General features: G+C 34.6%; 2 protein-coding genes across 2 annotated transcripts in view; one reads left to right on the top strand and one right to left on the bottom strand.

The window, feature by feature from the left end:
* The window catches only part of LOC126974376 (delta-1-pyrroline-5-carboxylate synthase), a 649,376-nt gene that overhangs the window by 538,497 nt on the left and 90,922 nt on the right, over window positions 1-19,957 (top strand). The gene's annotated exons all lie outside the window — the stretch shown is intronic.
* LOC126974378 (spondin-2) overlaps window positions 1-19,957 on the bottom strand; it is an 85,474-nt gene that overhangs the window by 50,506 nt on the left and 15,011 nt on the right. Inside the window, exon 2 of the mRNA XM_050821855.1 lies at window positions 11,077-11,314. Coding sequence (XP_050677812.1) covers window positions 11,077-11,266 — 190 coding nt within the window. The 5' untranslated portion in view covers window positions 11,267-11,314. The remainder of the gene's footprint in view (window positions 1-11,076; window positions 11,315-19,957) is intronic.

Here is a 19,957-nt window from a genome sequence, read left to right as displayed (position 1 = left end):
CACCCTCATCTATGCATTCATTAAATATTATTGCTAATTCAGGTGCTATAATGTCAAGTATGTATTTAACAATATTAGTCGAATGGCCCCATAGGTCTTTTGTATTTTTTAGGTTAATTAATTTGAAGATTTTTATTATATCGCTACCTGTAACATACTTAAATTTCAAGTCAGTAGAAGATACTGGTACGTGTAATTTAAGCATATCATATGCTGCTTTTGGCGAAGCGTTAAGGTATTTGGTCGTGACAATCGGGATTTCGGAGAAGTATTTATCAAATTCATTTGCAATTTCTATTTCCGAATTTATAACGCGATTATTAATATTTAAACAGATAGAGGTGTTACGGCAATTCGATCTACCAGTTTCATTGTTAATTACACTCCAAGTCGCTTTTACTTTATTATTACTGTTTTTAATTTTATCTGCAATGAAACGTGTTTTCGCTTCATGACAAACTATTTTAAAAAGCTTGGAGTATTTTTTTACATATATTTTAAAGTCTTCACTATTATTGTAATGTTTCTCATAATAAAGGTCATATAAGCGTTTACGACTTTTGTGGATACCCATTGTTGCCCAATCATTAAAACTATGTTTGTTGTTTACTGACACCGTTACTGGAGTAAAAATCCTGTCAAATTCCTCACAGAAGGAATTGAAGACTAAGTTATAGTGAAAATTAGCAGTTTCACCACAGTGTAAAAATGGTATCGTATTTACCAAATTATTTCTAAACCTCTCAAGACGGCTACCCGTAACTGGTATAATCGTCACCTTTTTTGGTCTGACATTGTCCAATCTTGTATTTACTTTTATAAGTTGCCCACTATGGTCGGACTGAAGATTATTAATTATGAGTTTACTAGTAATAGTAACATCTGTAAAAATATTATCTAAACAGGTTGCTGTTGTAGAAGTGATTCTAGTAGGTTCCCAAAATACATTGAACAAATTAAAACTTTGAAATAAATTTTTAAGGCTAGTACAATTGGCCGAAGGTTCAAGCAAGTTTATATTAAAATCTCCACACACTATAATTGACTTGCTAGTTTTGCTAAATTTTTTATAGTACCTCCTCCATTCTATGTTGGAATTGTTCATATGATGCAGTGGGGGCGCGGTATACACTTACAATAATAAATTGCTCTAGTTCTATACAAGCTATCTCAATTAGTTGTTCTATAGAGAGATTAACAATATCTCTTCTATTTTTACATTTTAATCTATTATTAATAATAATTAGGGAACCTCCATGTATTGCCCTACTTCTACAAAACGAACTGACTACTTTATGTTCTCTAAAACTAAACTGGAGCTGATGACTCTTACGCCAATGTTCTGTAATACATAATATATCTATATTACAGCAGCTCAAAAACAGATTTACAGTATTGCATAATATTCTATTTTACATATTTACACTACTTATCGTCTAAATATTGAATATACCGACAGTAAAAACAATATTGTTATCTAGTTTTTCATGGAGGTCTTGTATTATCTTCAATAAATAATCATATTCACAGTTTAATGATAACATTATTAATATTTTATTGTAGTTGTATATAAATTGACCTAAATAATTTTTTTATTATTTTTCATTTGATATAGGGATTTGTCTAAATATGTTGAATACATCAACCCAAAGTTCTACAAGTTCTCAAATTATTACGAATTGTGAATTGTAATTTCATGCTTTACCCGTTAGTAAATAAAAATAGTTAGATATATAAAATTTACTTAAATAATTGTTTTGTTTTTAAAGTGATAACCCTCACTTCTGGGATTAATTACCAAATTTATTATAATTAAAATTTGAAAACAAAATTCTATGAAAGATGCGGGACTCGAACCCGTGACCTATCACGTTCCTTGACCTGAACCCGAGAGTTGAACAAAGCATATAAGATTTTACCAACGATACATCACTCGAACGGTTGGCTTAGTTGTAAGAGCGCTCGCAAGGAACGCGAGAGATCGCGGGTTTGAGTCCCGCATCGTTCATAAAATTTTGTTTTCATTTTTTATTTGTGTACATAAAATAGTCTTACATTAATACATTAAAATGTCTATGGTACCAGAGTAGAACCCTTCGAAAGTGAATTGGATAACGAAACAAGACTAATTTTCTTCGCTGTGTAGGCGGCAGTAAACAATTCCTAATCTCTTAAGACATGCAATTTATATCCAGATAAATGCCACTATTTACTTATTGAGTACACTCAACATCTATAAGTACATTTTGAGCTTCTGAAATATTGCCGGGTTTTATTTTTGAATCATATTCCACAAATTATTGTTTTATTTGTTGAACTTTAAATTTATCGGGCGATAAATAAAATTTATACTATAGATATATAAATTTAAATTTATAGATAAATTTAATACATGATAGATTAATTTAAATTTATAGCGCAAAAAAAAATGCTGGGAAAATTTCTTGCGCCGCTTCTTCAATCTCAGAGCGCAATTTGTTTCCGAAGCGGTAGTAGTATCTAGTATATTAGAAATGACATCAAAAAGAATTCTAAAGGAATCAATTATGACAAAATAAATGCGTTTAAGCCTTTTTATGCTGATAAAAGTCACAGTATTATATCAAACGAAAGTATAACATTCATGATATAGGATTATGGAAACCAATGAACAAGACACCTTAGATATTCAGAGTGGAAACAGATTTGATTAAGTGATAGCACAATGTGCCGTAACGTATGACAATGATGAAGAGCCCTATCGTTGTCCAATTCGAACAATGTTTAGCCGAAACAAAAGAAATACCTATCGAAGAGCGTGATTACCTGCCGAAAGCTAAAATCAATAGACATTTTTTGCAAAATTTAACAATAATCGACAACTATTTACCAATAATTTTGTCAAGAAATTGCACTCTCCGAGGTACTAATGACATTATTTATTACGCCGCGAGAACTTTAATAGTCAACAACAACCAATACCCTTACTCGCCTAGTAGCACAATAAAGCCACATACAGACCCACCATGGAAAAATAGGATAAAGATAAAGATTTTGAGGAAAGAATTAGGACAGATGGTGGAAATTTCAGGAGGAGTTAATTCAAGGAAAATGATAAAGACCAGAGATAAACTATATGCAAAATATAACATAAATAATAAAATAGAACAAAAAAGTAAAGAAGAAATACTGAAACAAAGAATAAAAGCTCTGGCAGGCAGAATAAAGCGATATGAAGAAATAAATAGCAGAAAACGACAGAATAAAATGTTTACAGAAGACGAACATAGGTTATATAGAGTTTAGACAGTTATAATGAAAATATAGACGTTAAGATACCGAGTAAGCATGTCACCGAGGAGTTTTGGACAAACATTTTATTACAACCGGTTGAGTACAATCATCAAGCAGAATGGATTTTAGACATGGATCAATTTCATAATAATAATATGTAATATTTATTATATTCTTGAATTAATACGGCTAGATTAGACATAATCAAAACCATTTAAAAGAAGCAATTTAACATAAACAAGTTTAAAAATAAGCTTAGCTACACTAGTTTTATTTAAAAGTTTGTCTCACGAAACATTGAATATTTTAGTAAAGGCGGAACAGATAAGACTGAATAACAGGAATGTAAGCAGATTCACCAACTTTATACCAAATCTTGTAAATGTAAAGGAAAAAGTTATTCAGTGTACCAGAGACCGCATAGTCTGACTTTTGGATACTAAAAGAAGATTCTTTTGCAACGTTTCTTATTGTTTTGTCGAAATATTTGTTTGTACCGTTTTCTCTGTAATTTATTTAAAACAACTAACAGCTATTGCAACCATCCGCTACTCGACCGCGTATATTTCGTTTGTTCCGTTAAATCTGGTTTTGTTCTCAAGTTTTTGAGTGGAATCTTATTAATATTTTCGAACAAGAGGCGCTATTAGTTACGTCTTAACTAACTGCCACTCAAAAATTGTTCAGCCGTTTCAAAAGTTAAACCAGAGACTCAGATCGTGAGAAAGTAAGGGACATAACCGGAGAAACTGTCCAAGTTAATAATTGAATTTTACCATCGAACACTGCGCCATAATGTAAAATTTCATTTGCGCCAACTTGATGTCTGGCATTTCGAAAACCGAACGATTTGCAAAAATCATATTTCCGTGGACAGCCAGTTATGGAATCATCAACAGCTGACATTATTCCCTACCGATATGAATAAGGGAACTTAAAGGTTCGAGTATACTCTCCCTTCAAAGGCCGGAAACGCATTACGGCTTAGACATATAGAGCGTACTAAAACTTTGCTCAGACTTTACTCACGTAAAACTTAGCTGAGTGTTCATTTCAGCCGGAAGACGTCCACTGCTGGACAAAAACCACACTCAACATTGTAAATATTATGACGGGTACTCACGATATATATTTTATATATTTGATGCCGATATTTCGATCCAATTGCATGAATCGTGGTCACGGCGGAACTGCGCTGGCGGCGAAACATACTTGACACATTGACACTTGACACTAATAGTACAATCTGTCCACTTGGCGCCTAGTTCGTTTTGGTCTTTGACTCCCTAATTCACGACACACACTACTGACGACGTCCATACTTCTAAATCTTTTTATTGCATTCGTACTGCAGAGAGAGACCACGAGATTCCACGTTTGCGCTAGCCTAAAACCATCCTCCCTATTAAAATTGTTAGGATGCTTTTTCAACCTCACTTAATGATCGCAATAACGACAATATTATATTTTATATGAGGAAGTATGGCCCATTACTAGCGACCACGTCTACCTACTGTAAATCATCACTGGCATGGCAAAATTAGTTAAATACCTTCGTCGTTAGACACTGTGGTATCTTAGACGAGAAGATTTTATGGAGATTTCCGAACGCGATCCAAGTTGGATTCGAAGAGTGACCTCTTTCCCGAAATTGGACCTGCCCAACTAGATTATTTCTCCAAGGTAGACGTACTCGTCAACAATTTTGAGAGAACAGTTCCCAACAGACATGACAGACCCAGTAAAAGGCATAAAAGGCATTTATTTTCTCAAAATTGATTCCTTTAGAATTCTTTTTGATGTCATTTCTTATACTACTAGATACTACTACCACTTCGGAAACAAATGGCGCTCTGAGAGAGAAGAAGCGGCGCAAGAAACTCTCCCAGGATTCTTTTTTTTTGCGCTCTTTTCAATAAAAATATACAATATTGTACAGTCATTTCTATCGCTATAAAATAATCACAATCACAACAGTAGACATGATTTTCGTCTTGTCCATGTTAATTTTCAGACCTACTCCTTGGGAAGCTGTATTGGGGCCATCGAGCATATGGCTTAAGTCTTCCATGGTCTCTACCATGATTACGATTTAATCTGCCGGGGCCTTACAGTGTCTGTTTTCAGTTTGGAGTGTTTCTGCCATATAACCACGTTTGGCAGGCGGGTTGGCGATCGCAGTAGATGTCTGTGCTTCTTGGAAAAATGTTGCTGCCCATCCTCCATTCTTTGAAATCCCTTGCAAGTGGACTCTTACGACACCCTCGTGAGGCGATGGGTGGAACTGTTCTGGTGCATCACCACACACTAATCTTAAGCTAGCTAAGCTTAATCTTTGATTTAGTTTTTATAGTCATTTGACATCTGAAATTATGCTGAGCTTAACATAAGACAAGCCCAATGCAAAATTCAATTTCGCGTTTTATAACACTCAGCAAAGTTTTACGTAAGTTTTTTTATTAATGAAAATAAGGGACGAGACGAGCAGGACGTTCAGCTGATGGTAATAGATACGCGCTACCCATTACAATACAGTTCCGCTCAGGATTCTTGAAATATGCCAAACATTCTGAGCGGCACTACAAATGCGCTCGTCACCTTGAGACATAAGATGTTAAGTCTCATTTGCCCAGTATTTTTACTTGCTAATACTATGTTACTTATGAAAAGTTATTTGCTTTCTTAAAATTAATGGCTTAAAAGTTTCTTCTTCTTTCGATTAGTATCATAAAAGTCGGTTCGAGACACAGATGAGGCAAGTAATTTTTAGAAAATCTTTGAATGCAGTATTACTAACTTTTAAAAACCGTAAAATACCCCATTTACGATATTTAAGGTACTTTCCCTTCATGTCCCATAACTTTGGGACATCCTGTAGATGTACATGAGTGACGCTTCTTACATCTTATTAGGTGAGCTACTTTCTCGTTTGGCGTTGTCATTGGTCTCTATGTAAAAATACAAAAATGAATTACTTAAAACAAATAAGATTTATTTCTTCTCTATTGATTTTATATCGTCTTACATAATTAAGTTGTTGCCACTTTCCGACATAGTAGTGTTGTACGCATGTTTCCTGTCAGTATCGATAAGTGTCTATTTCGGCGGTATTTGCTGGCGCTCGGCCAGACCAAAGGGCGGATGAGTCCCATACCAGCGCTATTAACATCTTACGTTTCAAAGGTGAACTTGATGCAACAATATTTTAACATTCAAAGAAGAAAATGCTCGTCTTGCAAACGAATGTAGATTTCTTAGTAGCTTCGGAATAATACCTGCTGAGATAAAGTAGGAACATCTTTTGATAATATTTTCTTTGATTAGCGCGAGTTTTACACATTTAAATAAAACACTTTTTTATGACAATACGTGACGTGACGAGCAGGACGTTCAGCTGAAACGTTTTCATCCTTTAAAAAATGTATTATTTTAATATTTCGATATGAAAATTCGAAATGGTTTCCTTGAGAATTTATTTTAGCTATTTTAGACCAGTGGAGTTTATATCGAACTTTCCATTTCAATATAAAATCTCATTTTTCAAACCCGTTTAGCACAGTTGTTATGAACATTTTATGGTAAATCATGTTGTAAAAGCACATACATTGCCCAACAGAAGACTTAATAACCCAACTACGAAGAATTCAAAGTGAAAGTCAAATAAACTTTATTCAATTAGTCTTAAACTAAGCGCTTCTGAATCGGCACTACAAATATTTCTTTTAAATTACTTACTAAATCTACCATAGTATGTTCGGAAAAAGTAGAGTTCGTGAGAAGAACATACAAGAAACTTAACGGCCACTCTTTTCAATCAAATAGAGTATTTTACAATAATTTAAAAGTCAATATTGAAGATGGGCAACGGAATCATAAGGAGGAATAGGGAGAAAATTATGATGATCTTTCTTATAAAAAATTACCACTTATGCTAAGTAATTAAATGTGAAAAGAAACGAATATTTCAAAACAGTTTATAAATAATTTGTCCCGTACTGCTTTTCGAATAGTAAATTTAACCAAAGGTAGTTTCCATTGTAGTGATGAGAGAGTTTCGCAATTAAATTTATTCTCATAATAATTCCCTAGACACCTGTATTTTTATACTAATTGTTCCATTTGCAAATGCTTTTGCGCTGTGAAGTGCAATAAACGAGACTGTTCATTAAGTTATTGGTTGGATGGAGTTTTTCATTTGAACAAATAATCAATATATATAACAGAGAATGTATGTTTGTATGTTCTCAAATAACTCCTAAACTATTCGACCGATCACAATGAAATCTTTTGTAATTGATTTGTTGAAGCTCAAGGAATGTTTACATATATAATTTATGTGGCAAAACAACATTTGCCAAGTCAGCTAGTTAAAATTATTTTTAACCGACTTCAAAAAAGGAGGAGTTCTCAAGTTAGTATTTTATGTTTTATACCTCAGAGCTTTCCGAGAGTGAACCGATTTTGATAATTCTTTTTTTATTTGAAAGCTGGTGCTTCCCGTGTGGTCCATGGCAGTCGGTGTGTAACTACATACATAGTTATAGGTGAGATGTGCTTGAGTCGCACGCTCCACGCGAGGAGGGGAGAGGCGATAGCGGGGCCGCGGTTTGAGGACACCGATTATTAAAATAACAATAATCGTAACTAGAATTATTAGATTAATTTATTAGCTTGTATTAAAACACGCTATTATTTTTATCCTTTTTAATGCATATATATCTATTGTTTTGGAATAGTGTTTTTGAGGTCGGTTGTTTTTTACTAAGTTTAAATGCATAATTATATTTTCTTTATTTCTCCTGAACCTGAAAAGCGATATTTAACAAACAATTACTGTTCAAGAATTATTATGGGTCCTTAAATGAATGAAATATAGTCATATTTTTCAAAACTAGCTCAGGATAATTAATAATTGTTATCTTCTTCCTGTGTCTTCGTCTGCATTAATTTATGCGCTCCCTAGGGAATTCTTAATAAAATACAAGCTATGTTGTGAAAGACGTAAAACATCTCCAAACAAACCTTCCAATTTCTTATTAATGTTATAAACTAAAACTCAATAAAAATAAAATGCAATATAAAAGCTCATAGGTACGTTTGGCCTTGAATTTTTCAGTTAAACATTTGGAACCCTAAACATGCGTGTTTTTTTTCGCAGCAGCCATCTTTGATTACAAAAATGGTTCCATATTTGTTCTCGGCAACTCTGAGAACTTTCTAATGATAAACAATTTGTTATGTTTAAAATATAATAACCCTCACTTCTGGGTTTATTACTCAAATAAAATTTGAAAACAAAAATTTATTAACGATGCGGGACTCTAACCCACGACCTCTTGCATTCCGTGCGAGTGCTCTTCCAAATGGGCTAACGGGATAACTAATGGGTATCGTTAATAAAATCTTGTATGCTTTGTTCAACTCCCAGCTTGTGGCTCCATCTACAGGATCTTCTTAACAGTTGATAACCTGCTCAAGCCCAATATTTCCATATTAGGAAATAGACTTGAGATGTCGCTGTTGCAAATCTATCTGTTTAGATTTGCATTCGCGAGATGTCACGGGTTAGAGTCCCGCATCGTTCATAAAATTTTGTTTTCTAGTTTTATTTCTTGTAACCTTATCCATAATGTAACAACGATTATTATGATATGTCTTTTTATTTTATTGTTATATTTTTATTGTTCTCCCTCGCGAACTCTTAAAAACTTACGGGACATAAAGTACCCTTCGCACTATTCTGTTGTGTAAGATTTCTTGATGATTGGTTGAATATTTAAGGCGTGAAATACATCTACACTGGCCTGCAAAAGTAAGTATCACACTTTTCAAATTAGTTTTTTTTTCTTAACTATAGAAGGTGGAGATTTAAGATTAAAAACGTTTTGTTGAAAATTTTATAGGCTTTAATTCTTAGAAACTAAAATTACAGTAGTAACATTTTTAACTTAAAAAAGATAAAACAATGAAAATAGACATTTTTAGTTTAGTGTAAAAAAATTCAACTAAAATGTATTACATGTTATTTAATTTTTAATAACTGGTATTGCCTCCTCGAGCTCTGATTACAGCTTCGAGCCGGTTTGGCATACTGAACACTAGGTTTCGGAGCCGATGTTGGGGAATATTCTCCCATTCTTCTACCAGGGCCTGATTTAGTGCCCTGACGGTAGTAGGTGGTAGTCTGCGATTTCTGACTAGCCTCCCAAGCTCATCCCAGGCGTGTCCAATCGGGTTGAGATCAGGACTTCTTGATGGCCAAGCCATCACGCTGATACCGACCTCCTGAATATACTCTTGTACGATATAAGCCGTGTGTGGCCGGGCATTATCATGCATCAGCATCGATCCATCACCCATATTTGCTAAATACGGCCCTGCATACTCATTGAGAATCTCTAGAGCATATCTTTGCCCAGTGAGGGTGATATTTTCTATAGCTACTAGCTCTGTGCAACCTTCTGAAGATATGCCAGCCCATACATGTACACTGCCTCCACCGTATTGGACTCTTTCTGAGATGCAGGCTTGAAGGTATCGCTCACCAGGTCGCCTGTAAACACTTCGCCTTCGAAGTGTAAAGGGAGAATCGAGACTCATCTGCAAACAAAATTCTTGACCATTCTTCTTCATCCCACTGCATGTGTTCACGGGCGTATCGCAGTCTCGCTATTCGATGCTATCTCTCGAGTTTTGGGCCACTCGCTAGTCTTCGGGGTTTCAAATTTGCTTCAGCAAGTCTTCTTCTCACTGTACTGTCACTAATGTAGTCCCTCTGGGTCTGAAGTAGCTGTTGCTGGACTTCAACTGCATTTTGGTGGCGATTTCTTAACACAGTGGAAATAATATAACGATCTTCACGGGCACTGTTACACCTGGGTCTGCCATTACAAGGTCTCCTCAGATGGTGTCCAGTCTCTTCGTACCTTCGCTTTACCTTCTGGACCGTTCGTACCGTCACACCCACCATTCTTGCAGTGCGACGCATACTGATGCCTAGTTCCAGAAAAGCCATGATCCTAGCACATTCTCCAACTGAAGGAGGCATGATCAATAAATGTTATGTGCTTTTTAGCATAAATTTTTAAAACAAGACCCATCGATCTTGAAAAAAATTTAAAAAAGAAAGAAAAATGTGAATGGTAAAATTGTAATTCGGAAACGTCCACTTTGAAAAAGGAATGGTTTTGTTTTTGAAGTTTTTTTTCAGCCAATTCTTAAAAGAAGGTTACCGACTATAAAGTTTTTATAAACAAAATTAAATTCCCTTTGGAGTCCTTTTTATTTCGAAAGTATATATTGTGAACTCAAAACGTTATCCCAATTTTAAAAGTGTGATGTTTTGAAGGCCAGTGTAGTTCATATTTCTTTTTTTTTGCCAATACGGGACGACGAGCAGGACCTTCAACAGATGATAATAGTTACGCCCTGCCCATTACAATGCAGTGCCGCTCAGGATTCTTGAAAACCCCAAAAACTGTGACCGGCACTACAATTGCGCTTTTTATTTTGAGTACGAGCGATTTTAAAATTATTTTCATTGGAGTTAAGTGTTATTATGAACCGAGTCGTTCATAATCCGAACTTCTAATAAAGGAATTCATAATGAAGACGACCTAAATCGAATGTAGAACATGTTCGAGAAGATCGTTGAGATTTGAACTTTCAAAGGATATTTTTAAGGTTGCATTTCCCGCACAGGGTTAGCATTGACAAACTGTTCCATTTTCAGTTACTAGGAATTTGTTAGTTGATAATTCATATTGTTTTTATTTAGTATTTGTAAACAAAACCGTTACTCACCATAGATACGTGACCACTGCGCTGGCGGCCGCCAATCCGGATAATGCTTCGGGAATTTCTCTCTCGTCCAGTATGTATGCAGGACCATCTTATAAACAGTCATCTTGTCCGGGTTACATGTGTCTGAATCGATCGGCGACAGTGCTGCCACCGCGAGCGCGGGGAGCAACACTAGCACTAATCTTGCCATATCGATAACGGGCACTGCACTAGCTGTTCATTATTTCAGGGTTGGTACCTGTAATAAAAAGAATTATGTACATTTGAACACATTCAAACATATATTTGGTTATAAGAAGAGTTTTGGATGACATTTCCGATATTTCATAATGTTGGAGTATATTCCTCACATTCTTCTTCTTTTTTTTACATACGAGACGAGCAGGACGTTCAGCTGATGGTAAGTTATGCGCCCTGTCCATTGCAATGCAGTGCCGCTCAGGATTCTTGAAAAATCCCAAAAATTCTGAGCAGCACTACAATTGCGCTCGTCACCTTGAGACATAAGATGTTAAGTCTCAATTGCCCAGTAATGTCACTAGCTACGGCGCCCTACAGACCGATTCCGAAGTGCTGAATACTTTAAAAATACATACATACAATTGCAATTTATATGAGCAAATTAATTATAAGTACTGAAATTAATTGTCAGGTAATTGTAGCCGATTTTTTATCGCTAATACACTGCATACTCTCTCAACATTAATTTAAAATTAGATAAATCAAAAAATCCTGCAGATTTAAGCAGTGGGATCTTGTACTAATGTTCTGTGAATGTAACTTTGTTCTTTCAAATTTTAAGCACAATTATCTTAAATGTCCAGTCTTCAATTAAACTCGAAATCAAGTTTATTATCACTTGTATTGGAAAGCGTCATGAAAAACTCATTACCAAGTTAGTAATGCTTGGGTGTATAACTGCCCTCGAAACATTAAAAGTGAGATGAATTTTTGGCTGACACAATACATTATCACAAAACTACTTAATGTTTTTATCTGAAACTAAATTTTTACTCTGTTAAAATATCTTTTGATATTGTAAAAGTTAAATAAGTAATAAAATGCTAATTGATAACCATTTATTTTAATAGTTCGATAAGTTGCTGCGGCAAAAAAGGAATGGAGTAGACTTCTATTATATTAGTTAAATTATATTTTTTCGGAACAAACAATAAAGTCGCTTTGCACCATACGAGTGACATGGATCGCTTTGTAAATATTTTCTAGATATTTCTAAAATATAGATTTACAAAGAGACAAGTAGAACAAATAGAGATGATGATGATGTGTAAGGTGATGAATGCAATAACAAAACTAATTCAAATTCAAATATTTTTAATCAAAATAGTAGTAATATTCCAAAAGATATGCCTCACACCTGAGAAGAACTGGCGCAACAAACTCAGCGGGCTTCTTTTAGGTTATAAAAGTATGGGTACAATGTAAAATCGTAAAATAAAATGTAATATTGAAAAGGCGGTCGCTCTATTCCTTTATAAAGTCATTAATGTTATAGAAACCTTTACCACACAAACGTTTTGTAACAATTCTTTTGAATAACGTAATACTTTTGTTTTTAACACTTTCTGGGATCTTGTTGTAAAAGCATATAACATGTAAATCGCCCCACAAAAGACTTACAAACTGGACTTAGCCGAGTAGTAGGCGTTATAAGTTTATGTCTGTTTCTGGTGTTATGACAGTTTTTAGCAAATTGACTTATGTCCCTATGAACATTTATTACATTATCAAGAATATATTGAGAGGCAACAGGCAAGATTATCTCTAACAAGTTCTTGGTGTAATGGGTTTATTAATATTTTATTAATAATTGAGTTTAAAAATATAATTTTGAAAGTAAAATCAATAAAAAAGCGGCCAAGTGCGAGTTGGACTCGCCCATGAAGGGTTCCGGAGCAGCAAATAACATAATATACAAGCTATGTAGTATACAAGTTATTATGTAGATAGGAAAATGATATGAAATTATTTAAATGGAAAAGGCGAAATTTGGAAGTGTCTCTCGCGCAAACCATTCCGTTTAGAATATTAGAAACCTCAAATCAATTTTGAAGACCCCACACAAATGGGATTGCTGAAAAAACCCCAAAATTTATAATTTGTTTTTTATTCTTGTGTGAAAATGTTAATTTGGTTCACAGAATACATCTACTTACCAAGTTTTAACAGTATAGTTCTTATAGTTTTCGAACAAAGTGGCTGTGACATACACGGATAGACAGACAGGCATGACGAATCTATAAGGGTTTCATTTATTGCTATTCGGCTACGGAATCCTAAAAATGACTTTTATTTTTCTCACATTCATTTATCAAATCATATTTTGAATGACGTCACAAATAATCTTAGGTATTTCAGTTCGTGAAACTCAAAAAGTAATTGAGATATAATAATAATAATAATATTGACACACTTTTTACACAAATTATCTTGCCCCAAGTTAAGCATATTATATAGCCTGTGTTATGGGTTACAAGACAATGATATATTTAATACAATATACTTACTTAAACATACATAAATTCTTATAAACATGCATATAAACATACATAAATATATTCAAACATCCATGACTCGGAAACAAACATCCATATTCATCATATAAATGCTTGCACCTACCGGGATTCGAACACAGTACCTCTAGCTTAGTAGGTAGGATCGCTAACCACTCGGCTAAACAGGTCGTCAGATATCACTATTTGAAATAACTAACTAAAACAGTTTTGATTTCTCGACAAATACTAGTTTTATTTTGTGGATGAAGCGAGAGACGTGTAGCTTTTGAGGTGAGTGGCCGTTTCTATTTTCAGTCCTTTGATAGTATTTAAAACATCGAGACAACTAAGTTTGATGAATCCATTAACTGCATTTCTTAAATCGTTTCTCAAATGTGAGTTGAAAAGGACTTATGAGGCTATGAATTAAGTTGTTTATATAACTGAAGGATATAAAAAGCGCTTTCTAAAAACATTAAATAACATCAAACATAGCCGTAGAGCTTTTGAAGTTAAGGCTGCTGTTCCGAGAAATTTCTAAAATAGTGTATTTTTAAAAGTATTGCTTTACGGTTTATATAAGGCTGTTCGTGCTATAAATCAGCTTGGTTATAGACAGTCTCTCAAAGAAAAATTTAAAGAAATTAATATTATGACTGTTCATTGTCAGTACATTTATGAAAATTTATTATACGTTCACAAAAATCGTCGTCACCTTTTTAATAAGGGATTGCTTGTAACTAATTCTAGTAGGCTTCATAAGATACATAATAGCTTTAAGGGTAAATGTATACACTTCTATAATAAAGTCCCAGCCACTGTTCAGGCATTATCTATAAATAAATTTAAATGTTTTATAAAAAAAATGGCTCTGTCGTAAATCCTATTACTCCACTGCTGAATATCTAAATGATCGGACAGCCTGGGACTAGATTGTGATTATTTTATAGCGATAGAAATGACTGTACAATATTGTATATTTTTATTGAAAACAGCGCAAAAAAAGAATGCTTGGAGAGTTTCTTGCGACGCTTCTTCTCTCTCAGAGCGCCATTTGTTTCCGAAGCGGTAGTAGTATCTAGTAGTTATTAGAAATGACATCAAAAAGAATTCTAAAGGAATCAATTTTGAGAAAATAAATGCCTTTTATGCCTTTTTTTTATTTACAAAAAATAATTATATGTCTACAGAATATGAGAAGGAAATTCCCCTGAGTTTTTATTCCCCTTTTTTTCCCCTAAGTCCCCTTTTCTAAGTTTTTTGTTCCCCTAAGTCTTATAGTTGGAGCCATGCTAATCATACAATCTAGATAATAAATGTATGAAAAATTATTAACTGTTTACCAATACTATTTAATATAACATAGTTTTGCTATTTTTGTAAAGACAATTGTATTATGTTTGTTATGAATCGATTTCTCAAGGCCGTTGGCTTAGTTCCAAGCCTTAACACAAAAAAAATTAACTAAAACACAACCGACTTCAAAAAACTATTCCAAAACAACATATAATATGCACTAAAAAGTATAAAAAATTTGTATATTTTTAACCAATCTAATTAATTAATCTAATTCTAGTTACGATTATTGTAAGTTTCGGTGTCCTTCCACCGCGACCCGCGTTCGCCTTTCGCCTCCTCATGACTTAAGCACATCTCACCTACAACTATGTATGTAGTTACAAACTTATCTCCGCTGACACCGACTCACCGACCAACTGAGAACATCCTCCTTTTTTGAGGTCGGTTAAAAATGTTGTACCTAAGTTATTTAATTTGATATGTTGTGTTTGCATTAAACAAATAGAATTACTCAAGTTTAGATGAATGCATACAACAATAACTTACCGAACCATTGTACTCGTATGCTACCATAGCATTGTTTAACAAATCTATTTTCAAATCACGTTTGCTAAACAAATATGACAACTGAATTAATTCTGTTCAAAAATAATATAATAAGTATCTACACAATAAACGATATTGTACAAAATGTTTTTTACAAACGAGCGTACCTTTGTTAAGTGATCACCGCCGCCCACGTTTCCTTGCAACACCAGAGGAATTACAGGAGCATTTTTTTATGGTACTCATGTAGTATCATCATGGAAGCACCGCTTAAGAAAGCTCATTCCACAGCTTTGTAGTACGTGGAACGCCACACATCCAGATAGTGGGGATGATATCATAGGAATCACTCAGGTATATGATAATAATATGATATAATATTGTGGGTATAAACTATTTCCCTTGAGTCTAAATTGCCATAAAACAATAATAAAACCTAAGGAGTCTTTAAAAACAGAGTGCTTTCGCAATGGCTTAACACAGAATTAGTGAAAATGGTAGAATTAACAGGGGAGGCTTTGAAACTTTCAGTCAAGTTTACGATTATTAATTCCGTTAATGTGAAAATTTATAGCAATAGGGTGTTAATCGTAAATTATGGAGTACTTCAGTGCTGTGAGTATGGCAGAATAATATTTGTTCTCGATGTCATAGCCATGCTGAATGTATAAGTTTTTCTGCCGTGAAACAGTAATGTGTAAGCATTATTGTGTTTCGGTCTGAAGGTAGCTATATACGTATGTATAGCAAATTTAAGACTTATGGTTTTCTCCTGGATGCCATTGTCATATCTGGACCAAATTACAATGGGACCACACGGGAAGCACCAGCTTTCGAATAAAAAAAGAATTATCAAAATCGGTTCTTCCAGTCGAAAGTATTGAGGTAAAAAACATAAAAAAAGAACATACCGAGGAATTAACAACCTCCTCCTTTTTTGAAGTCGATTAAAAAACACTTTTTTCGCTTTTCTTCTGTCCACGATATCTCTCGAACGAATCCACAGTTTTGGACTAGATTAGCCGCGATCAACGTGGGTTTTAGGTTAAGAGACACTCTTCCAAATCGAATTTATATTTTAAAAAAAACATTATCATATTATTATAAATATTCTAATGTCTTGGAAATATAGTTTAGATGTATTATTAAAAAAGCAACTTACAAAATATTGGGTAAAACTTCGAAAAATTAAACAAAAATTCAGAGTGCTTCACTAAGCGATGTTTCTAGATTGATTGGCTGGTAACCTTTTGTCATGCTTTGGTGTTTCAAGAGAGTATGAGCTGCGGTGATCACTTATAAACACTTTACCCGTACGCTTGTTCTTCCTCTGCAGCTAAATGTGCACTTTTAGCGAGTTCCATGTTTCAAATCCAATTTGACCTGTCAAACGACATTTTGAAGAACAGTTAATTTTTTTTTGGGAAAAGGAGGACAAACGAGCGTACGGGTCACCTAGTGTTAAGTGACCACCGTCACCCACATTCTCTTGCAACACCAGAGGAATCATAGGAGCGTTGCCACCCTTTAAAAAAGGTGTACGCGCTTTTTTTAAGGTATGTCGTATCGTTGCGGAAACACCGCACAAGGAAGTTCATTTCACACCTTTGTAGTACGTGGAAGAAAGCTCCTTGAAAACACACTGTGGAAGACCGCCACATATCGAGATGGTGGGGATGCTATCCTAACTTGTGGCGTGTCATGCGAAGGTGGAATTCGGCGGCAGGACTCACTCCCCGTGATAAATGCGGTAGAAGACACCCAATGAAGCGACGTCTCTACGCAATGCCAATTAATCCAGCCGTACACAAAGCACTGGGTCCCCGACAAGAGATGACAATACTCCATATGTGGCCAGACCTGCGCTTTGTAGAGCGCTGGAATGTGGCTGGCCCACATTCTAGAAGAATTGCTATTTATTAAATTGAGGGACCATGGTTTTACATAGATTACTTTTATTGAATTATTTTACAAAAACACAAGAATTAACTTTCTTAATTATTTAACTATATTTCTTAACTTATTTACGAATTTATTAAAAATCATCACGGGGCTAGTAAAGATTTTCCTTAATATCGTTGAAATTTCGTTAACATTTCAAGGACTACTCAAAGAATGTTCACAAATTTAACAATTCAATTAGCTACAACTAAGTTGGTAGGAGTTTATTATTCGTTGCTGTACTCTCTAATAAAGTTTTAACAATTCATGATATTGCTAAAGCCTGCGCAGTTCTATTCTTAATCAGTGTAAGCTCGGAAATTTGAATAATTTATTATCATATTAAAATTAATTATAACCCCAATTTGTCTATACAATACAAAGGTATATTGTTTTATTGTAACCAAACAAAGTAAAAAAACCAAAAAAATTTGGCGAGACAATACGTCCTGAGGATGCCTCGTGTAGAGGCGAAACACGTGTCGAATTGTTTAAAGACAAATATTATCGGAATAAACACTAAAGAAAACCTAAATCATTTGTATAATTTCAATACGTCAAATACAATAATAGACAGAATGGACAGAATATAAGGCGTTTTAAAAGTTCTATCGCTCCTTCCTTTCATTAGTTTCTTCCTCACTCACGCTGGCTCGAACATTTTAGTACTATTATAGATTTAAATTGATAAATCTAATCCAACTGTGCTAAGATTACATAAAACTGTCATAACGGGGAAGCGTACCAAGAATACTGGCAGCATTTCCACGTTGGATAGCTAGAGTGACTGTTGACCGAAATAGCTACCAGCGCTTGGATTGCCAGTAGCCTTATTGAGGCGAGAATATAGTACTTTGTATATTCTCCGCGCCTCTGGGCCTTATTGGCTAAGTATCTTGACACCAAACGGCATAAAAATGTAAGACTCATTGAGACCGACATATTTGCAACGCTTGCTGTCTTCAGCAGTCGAAGACGCAGGCCAAGCACTAACTGACGTAACTTGTAACATGGGAAGGAGCCAGGTGTCGACGCAAGTCGCGTCATTCCATCAGGACGCTTGCCATCGCGGCGGGTAATACTATTTGACTTTAAAACAGCTAGTATATTAAGAGCGGCAAATGCCCTGCGGATGACTTCATGAATACTGGCGTGACAACTGATAAGGCCTGCCGATTTAAGGCAGGATAACCCGTGACGCCTAAGAGCATCTACCTGAACTCCACATCTACATTGATGTGGTATAAATATATATTTCAAAGTGAACTGAAGACCCATACGGACCAATTATTCTAGTAAATTGCAGCTTAACTTTAAAAATCTAACTACTAACTAAAATAACTCCATTGTAAGTTTTAAGCTCTATCAAAGTATCCTGTAGAGTTTATAGTTGAAATATAATTTAACCAGCTTAAACATATTTCACACTCCACCGTATAAACAGAAATGATGGAAACATGTTATCGTCAGTATACGCTTCATTAAAACTGTCTATCAAATGTTAATAGAGAAAGCATTGTTGTGTATTTTGCGGTGAAATTCACCAGTTATTTTGACGTTGTTTTGTTCATATCAAAATTTCATTCGTTTGTTTGTATTCTGTCATTTCGTAAGTACGCGTGTTTTATTAAAGACTAGAATTACATTTGGGTATAAATAAGATATAAGCTTTTTGTAATATGTGGAGAAACCAGCCTGTTGGAATAATACCTAGTCTTGCAATACATACAAAAGCAACAAATTTTCTATTGCTAATAACATTAATTACCATTATGGTGTACCATTAATTGAAGTGGTCTCCATTGGCTGCAATGCAGTCTTTTAAACGTTGAGACCAGTTATCAATAGAATCACGCACTCTTTCCATGGGAGAATTCTTCACTGCCAATCGTAGGTACGGATTGTTTTAGGGACTCCAAATTGTCATGGCGTTTATAGCAAGCCATACTCTCTAAAACTGACCATAAATCATAGTACAGCGGATTAAGATCGGGACTAGACGACGGCCAGTCTTCAGCTGTAATGAAGTCCGAAACGTTCATTTCCAACCAAGACTGTGTAGGCCGACCTCTATAACCCGGCGCCAAGTGTTGCTGGAAGGACCATTCTTGGTTATTTATTGACAATGGTGTTGTTAAAGGGCTTCACTTCCTTCTCAAAACAAGTATGGTACACTTGTGCCGATGTTTTGATACCTTTTTCACAAAAGTATGGCTCATAACTAATACACCACCAAACCATCACTGAAGTCGGATAGTGCCCACGTAGCACTCTCTCGACTAATTGGGAAGAGAGCTTCGAAAATAAATACGGTCATTTTGATTATTAAAATGTTGCTCGATTGTAAAGAAATTCTCATCAGTTAACAAATATTTTTCTGTGACCTTCCTAAGCGTACCGCTTCAGTAATAGTTTCGATTTTACCACCATATTCTTTTTTAAATTATCAGTTAAAAATGACCAGTACGTCTCTTATAGACTGCAAGTCCTAAGTCATCTTTTAAAATACGCGACATGGTTCTAAATGCTATCTTCATCTCCCGAGATAAAATCTTTTGCTTTCGGACAGGATTTCTTAG

The sequence above is a fragment of the Leptidea sinapis genome, chromosome 32, assembly GCF_905404315.1.
Source record: "Leptidea sinapis chromosome 32, ilLepSina1.1, whole genome shotgun sequence".
In the NCBI taxonomy this organism is placed as follows: Eukaryota; Metazoa; Arthropoda; class Insecta; order Lepidoptera; family Pieridae; genus Leptidea; species Leptidea sinapis.
This window is presented reverse-complemented; position numbering and strand designations above follow the sequence as displayed.